Below are 7190 nucleotides of genomic sequence, written 5' to 3'. Positions count from 1 at the left end.
TTTTTTTTAAAATTGAGCGGGGGTTCAAACCCAAAACCTCTGGATATTTTCGGCCACTTTTTTAAGCGAAGAACAAAAATTAAAGACCTGCAATTTGAGGGACAAAAATTAAAGATCAGTGCCTTTGAAGGAGAATCCACGCAAAAAAAAATGCAACTTAGCGGGTTAGTTGAATCAGTAGCTAAACTCAGGTGGTCACAAATACTCATTAGCTTCAAAACATTCACGAAAAACCTTTTTACTCTACAATGCAAGGCTTAATTTGCCTATTATAGAAAAATTGAGTGCATACATTTTACTAAATGTAAGAATTTTGGTACCTAAACACTTTAGCCACAATAACTTTTTCGTGATATGTGGGAGCAAGAAATGATGCAACTAAAAATCAGCAACGAACTTTACGTGTTTTGAAGCTAAGAATTAATAACTATTGCCAGGAAAGGTTTTTATGATATAGCTATAATGGATTAATGGCAGAACTTTAATTTGAAGCCAGCCTTCAGGGAAAGAGAGTTATGAGAGACTTTGTAAGTGTGTATAACTTAAATTCACACAAAATGTATACGATGGAGTTATAATTTATGTTACTCAAACTCTTTAAAAATGTCGATAGATGTGTAATAGATCCTTTAAAAATAATGTATTTTTGAAAAATTCAATAGGATGCAACGATATTTTTAAAGAGCTCGAGCGACCTAGATCGTAATTATTGCAACTTAAATCTTTCTTGCCTAGAAATCATAGATACAGGGCCCCAATTGAGCTGGTGCTATTATCTTCATTTTAAATGTTAAGAGGGTGAGGGTCCTCCACTTTCCCCTATTTTTCTTTACTAAAGAGGTGGACCTATGCTCTATCAGCATCATTTTGAAGAAATTCAAGAAGAAATGATCACATATTTTATTAGAGGGGAAGTAGAAAAGAAAAATGTAGATATGCCGACAAAAGAAGAAAGTACTATAGCAAATTAAGTTCCACTAAATAAATATAGCTTTTGCACTTGTGAGATACTCCATCCTTCAGAATTTATGTGATATTTTTTCCTTGTTAGTCGGTATAAAAAAATGATATATTTTTATATTTGGTAACAATTTAACTTTAAAATACTTATTTTATCCTTAATGAGATGATTTATAACCACACAAATTTATACTTCCTCCATTCCATATTAAGTGACCTTTTAGGCTTTTTATTTTCTTTCAAAATAAGTGACACTTTAGGATTTCAAGAAGAAATTAATCCTACTCTTCCAAACTTACCCTTATTTATAATCAAGAATCATTAAATAACTTTTCTTTTTTTAAGCATTAATTAGGGGTAAGTTAGTAAAAATACTCATAATTTTCTAGGAGTAACTAAATTTTTAAAGGTGTGTATAGTGTGTAAAAGTGTGTGTGTGTGTGTGTGTGTGAATGGAGATGACTTATTTTATACCACAAGTTTCAAAAGTTTTCATTTATTTCTTAACTTTTGTGCGCAGTTAAACTCCATCACATAAATTGGGACGGAAAAGTGGTACTTACAAAGTGTGAAACAGTACATGGAAGTAGTGATCACATCAAAGTTAGCCCTATAACAGTAAGTGAGATAGGTGCTATTTCATTAAACAATGCTTGAAGAACTAGTTACAACTTACAATATGTTTGACTAGCACATCAATGGGTTCAACTACATTATAAGTCAGAAGGAAATCACAACAAAGGAGCAGAGATTTAAAAAATAAGACTCCAAACAAAGTTAAAAAATACCTAACAAACAAGAAAAGGCATTACAGTTACAATATGCATTAGCATGTACATTGATCACCTTATTTTTTGCCCTTGGTCACCTTAAATACCTTCTCAAATCGCTCGTTGAGGATGGAGATATCTCGCCTCCAAGACTCTCTGTGTTACAGGAAGAATAGTTAGATTGTTGTTCATATCCGAAATGTACTCCACTAAGGCTTTTAAAGCTTGGACTCCTTAGACTATGTTCATAGACATTGCCATAACGGTCAGGGATGGGGAAAGAAAGACGTTTTTTAGCTGATCCAGCTCGATCCCTCTCTGGAGTCGATGGCCTCTGTCGTGGGGCGCTTTGTGAACGAATTCTTGCCAAAGCAGACTCAGTAGCAGCCATGTAGTTAGGAATATTTGCAGCACTGGAAGTTAGTCTAGTACGTTGGTTAGAGCTGCTATTAAATGAGGAGTAGTTATTATTAGGCCTCAGGCTTGGAGTTTGAGCTGTGTAGTTATAACTTTTTTCGTCTCTTGGACATCGGGGGCTTGCAGAGCGGACTTGAATAGGTCTTGTTTTTGATGGAGAAGGTGTAATGGGGAATTGAAACGATTGATTTTGGTGAGTTCTATGAAGGGGTGAACTTGGTCGTTCGTGTGATCTTCTTAAATTGGGAGGTAAATACGAATAAGGTTGTGACGTATCCATTTCAACCGTTTTAACAACAGGAGAATTACTCTGATCAATTGATGCTCTGCCCCTGCTGTTGTCCCATGGTTTTGCAGCTGTCCACCGGTCCATCCATTGATGTTTTTCTCCAAAATCCGCATCACTGCCTATCGACGAGTTTCTGCCTGTTCTCCTCGTCTGTCACACGGAAAATAGAATCAATTAGCAACAGTGGTGGGCTAGGATTTTCATTAGCTTTAATTCAAAGTATAGAAAAATGTAAACATACGAAGAAGTCAAAGGATTCAATATCTACTATAGTCTATATATACATAAAAAATAATTTTAACCATGTATATATTATGTAATTTTTTGACGACCTTCTGGTACCCTAGCTCCTTCCATGATTGGCAGAACTAGCTTACATCAAGAAAGTTACTTGAAACATGAAAATTTTGACATGGATTTAGAGAAACCTGTTGAGAAAAGGCATCGGATAAGGTCCTTTCGCGTTTCAAAGCAGCTTGTTTTCTCCTTTGCAGCATTGCTTTTACCTCTTCAATTGTATGAGGCCTTTCATCCCAATCATCTGGAATGCTGCTTCCATCTCTTGACTGGCATATATAAATGCCAATGAGTTAATTATACGAAAAGTATTTACATCTAGCTCAATCCTTGTTTGGTACGTAGTACAATCAGACTTCTCTATAACATCCATCCTCTATAATAACATTTCACTATAGCGGCCAAGTTTTTTTTTTTTTTTTTTTGGAACCGATTTTTCATGTTATGTTATATTATATGTTATGTATAACAACATTTTGCTGTAGCAATCAAACAATATCTAGACAAACGACGTCGTTATAGAGATTTAACTGTAAAACCAATCCCTTGCGCACGCCTAGACCAATGCCTACTTGGTGCTAAAACCAATACCAAAACCAATGAGCATTCCAAAATCAGTCGTCGTTTACAAAGCATTCCCTAAATCAAAGGCAAAAACCACCAAACGGGGATTTGATTTTAAAAGGCTTTTGAAATATATTTTCAAAAAACTAAAACCAAAGAATTTGTATAGAAAAGAAGGTGCAACTAACTATTTTTTGTTTTGAATCTAAAACCAATGAAAATGGTATTTTCCTTTCCAAATTCAACTCTTGCAAATCCAAATCCAAAACAAAACCCAAAACCAAATTATTTCCAAGTACTTACAGTAGGAAAGTAATGAATTATACATCAACTTATGAACTTACCATTGATTTTCTGTCCAAGATATCTTGAAGATACTGAGAATTCCACACGCTACTAGTGTCACTAAATGTTGATTTTCGACTTCCTTCTTGAGATTGCCTAAATCGCTGGTCAAGTACCCGCGCTTGAACTCTAACAAGAGCTTGCATGCATTTAAGAGTCATCTTGGCTTGTTTCCTCACATTGTGACCTCTTACTAAAGCTTGCAATTTCACTAGACCTTTCAGTGCTTTTAGAGCCCTTCTTGCCTTCAAAATCACAACAAAAGCAATTCATTCAATCAATTCCACAAAAGGTCAGAAAACAAGCAAACTAAGAACATGGCATCAGCTACATTTTCTTAGTGTGTATAATGAACTGTATCAACCAAGTTTCTCAAGTTTATAGATTTTCCTGAAATTAGATAATGCCCTACATTCAATAATCATAATTAGAGTAATATAAAAAACCATTTCTCCTTTTCTCATTTTGTAATTAAGTGACTATGGTGTCTGATGCTAGAATGCCATTTTCAAATTAAGATTCATTTCTAAGAAATGCTTTCATTCTTGATATGACTCCAATGACCATTTTATTTTCTATTGATAAAGGTAGTTTTCAGTCAATTTGTGTCCATCTTGGATATGTCACCGCATACCTACTATCTTTCAGCAGCACACATGTATCAGGTAATTTTGTGCGCTAAAGCTTTAACAAATATAAAGAAATCACCTAGAATATTTCCGATACAATATTGTGTATATCTTTTAATCCATCTACAGGGCAAACATTGCAATTCATCACTCACCAGATATCCCCTGAAAGCTGTTTGAATTAAAGTCGCGGCCTGATGCTCCTTTTCCCCGGGATAAAAAGAAAAATTGAATCTAGAAACAGGTGGCTTGGCCATTCGAGCCACCTCAACAGCTGCCTGTGCTGTGGCAGCTGCAGCCTGAGCAGCGGCTGCAGTTGCCACAGCTACAGCAATTGCATGCCGTTGGCTTTGGTCCGCTCCTGTAGGAGCGGACACGTCATCATTCTCCGCTTTAAGCGGAGCCTGATGAGCTGTCACATTTTCAAGATTACTAGTAACCTTCCTGAAAAGCCACCTTCGCTTTTCCTTCTTCTGCATGAATTCAGAAAAAACAAGAAAGTTAGTTGCTATAGCAAAAAGATGGATCTAAAGTTAATTATTGGCCAAAAAAGAAAGTTTAAAAAAAAAAAAAGGTGGCTACTGGCTAGTAGTACCTTTTCTTCTTCATCTTCATCAACTTCATTATTTTCATCTCTTGTTTTAATTTGCTTCTTCTTTTGAGGGTCTTTAGTAGGAGATCTGAAAGCTCTTTTAACAGCAGTTAACCAAGAAGAAGAAGAAGATCCTGATCCTTTCTTATTATTTCCCATAATTATGAAGATGACTTTCAGGCTTTCTTTTTTGACAAAGATGGAGCAAAAGTAGTGAATGAAAAAGATATATACGAAGACAAAAGACGAGTAGATACTACTCTAAAGAGAGTGAAAGCGAGAGATACACGCTAGCTTTGAATATGATGGATAATAAGTATTGCATTATTATAGAGTAGTTCTTTCTGGTATATAGTTTTGGGGCCAACAAGACTTCTGGTCTTTATTTCATTTTCATGTTTAGGTTCTGGCATTGATAGCGTTTAAAATTTTAAGTTATTTTATGAAATAGACTTAATAACCTGTAACTTTGCATCACAAGCATAATCAAATTAACACACTAAGGGCTCGCTGGGTAAGAAGGATAAGGGATAATTAATTCCGGAATTAAATTTGATATGAGTTTATCTCACGTTTGGTTGAAATAAATCGGGGTATAACTAATCCCGTACTTATCCCGAGATTGTAGTGTTATTTTTATCCCTATGGGAGGGTGGGACAACATTTCCGGGATAAGTAATCCTAAAATAACTTGTTTCCCAACCAAACGACCCCTAAAAACTTTGAATTAGCCGATTGTAAATAACTAATACTAAGCTATCAGTATTGAAAAACATTTTGAGTATTGAAACTTATTAAAAAAAAAAAAAAAAGTCTGGTGCACAAAGCATCGCGCTTTAGCAGGGTCCGGGAAAGGGCTGCACCGTAAAAGGTGTGTTGTAGACAATCTACATGTTTGGATAGAAGTGCTGAAACTACTAATAAGTAGTTGATGTGTTTGGTTAAAAAAAATGCTAATAAGCTATTTTTGTTAAAATAACTAAAATGTCCCTGAATGGTTTTCTTAATAAATTTAAAAGTATCCTTGTAACATAAAGGAGAAATAATAGATACAAAATGAAGAAGAAGTTAGGAATTTTATTTTGTGAAAGATATTGGGAGAATTATAAAATAATTAAGAATAAAATAATAAAAATTTGATCAAACCACAAGTCTTCATAAGCTAAAAAATATAAGTTAGAGATGACCAACTTATGACTTATTAAAGTGTTTATCAAAAGCGTAAATAAACTAAAATGTGCTTATAAGCTGATCATAAGTCAATTTAACAAGTCTATAAGCTTAGCCAAACACCCCAAAATATATACTTTCTCCGTCTCAAAAAGATTTTCTTAGATTGATTTGGCACAAAGTTTAAGAAATAAAAGAAAACTTTTGAAATGTGTGGTCCAAAACAAGCCATAAATATTTGTGTTGCTGTAAATCATCTCATTAAATTAAATTGTTTCTAAATATAAAAATGTGTCAATTTTTTTGAGGCAGACTAGTAAGAAAAATAAGACAATCGTTTTGGGACGGAGGGAATACTTTACTACTTAAACCCTTCTTTTTCTTATAGTTTCTTGTATTAGTAACTAAGTAGTTATTTATCTTGTTTTGAGGTCTGTCATCTCTCATGGTCCTCCAGGTTCCGGAGGACAATGACAGTAGTGGGTGGTCAGAATTGGGTGGAGAGAGAGAGAAAGTGCAGCTTTGAACACAAAATTATTTAAAGAGAGGTGACATAGAAGAGAGAGAAGTATAGTACAGTGTCTGTTCAATGTTTTCAGATCTAGAAAAGTAAATGAATATCTATGTGGATGAAGCAAGAGAAAATAGCACTTGCCAGTTGCCACATTGAAAAGAGTGTGTCATTGAGTTATTGAGACGATCGAATGCACGTTGTTGAAGAAGTCTGCACAACAACCAAAACTACCCTTGTGACCCTCACCTTTTGTAGGTTTTTCTTTTCTTTTTAGAAAAAAATCAAACATATCCCTCCCGTCATTAAATTTTTTAAATATATTCTTGTCTTAACGAAAATTTCTAAAATATATGTTAGATACTTCCTCGGTCTCAAATATACCCCTGTTTTAGTTTCCGGGGTGTGCTACTTCGACTATTTCACGAATATATGTTAGATACTTCCTCGGTCTCAATTTTACAACAACAATATCAAACTCAGTGTAATCTCAAAAGTAAAATTTGGGAAGGATAGTATGCATGCAGATCTTATCCCTAATTTGGAAGGTCGAGAGGTTGTTTCTGATAGACCCTCGGGTCAAGGAAAAGCATTTCAAAACAGTTTGGAAAAAGAAATAACGGAAGTAAAGAAGCCATGGCAAAAT

The 7190-nt window shown here is 34.5% G+C and overlaps 1 protein-coding gene across 1 annotated transcript; it reads right to left on the bottom strand.

Annotated features, from left to right (window-relative positions):
- Positions 1-1573: 1573 nt before the first annotated feature.
- On the bottom strand, positions 1574-5240 carry LOC132053490 (protein IQ-DOMAIN 17). Its single transcript, XM_059445547.1, has 5 exons — positions 4867-5240; positions 4427-4744; positions 3642-3887; positions 2865-3002; positions 1574-2586 (listed from the first exon to the last, which is right to left on the bottom strand). The coding sequence occupies exons 1-5, from the start codon at positions 5020-5022 to the stop codon at positions 1825-1827; spliced, it is 1620 nt and encodes a 539-aa protein (XP_059301530.1). The 5' UTR covers positions 5023-5240; the 3' UTR covers positions 1574-1824.
- Between the last annotated feature and the right edge of the window lie 1950 nt (positions 5241-7190).

Source organism: Lycium ferocissimum, chromosome 4 (genome assembly GCF_029784015.1).
Source record: "Lycium ferocissimum isolate CSIRO_LF1 chromosome 4, AGI_CSIRO_Lferr_CH_V1, whole genome shotgun sequence".
Classification (NCBI taxonomy): domain Eukaryota; kingdom Viridiplantae; phylum Streptophyta; class Magnoliopsida; order Solanales; family Solanaceae; genus Lycium; species Lycium ferocissimum.
The sequence above is the reverse complement of the archived record's forward strand: the minus strand, read 5'-3'. Positions and strand labels throughout refer to the sequence as shown.

What these genes read in the sequence shown, in the direction of transcription:
- LOC132053490 (XM_059445547.1), bottom strand. Translation starts at nt 5,022, where the DNA reads ATGGGAAATAATAAGAAAGGATCAGGATCTTCTTCTTCTTCTTGGTTA. An exon ending in TCTTGGACAGAAAATCAATG is followed by an intron (nt 3,003 to 3,641) that starts GTAAGTTCATAA and finishes TATATATGCCAG; the next exon opens with TCAAGAGATGGAAGCAGCAT. An exon ending in CCGATGCCTTTTCTCAACAG is followed by an intron (nt 2,587 to 2,864) that starts GTTTCTCTAAAT and finishes TCCGTGTGACAG; the next exon opens with ACGAGGAGAACAGGCAGAAA.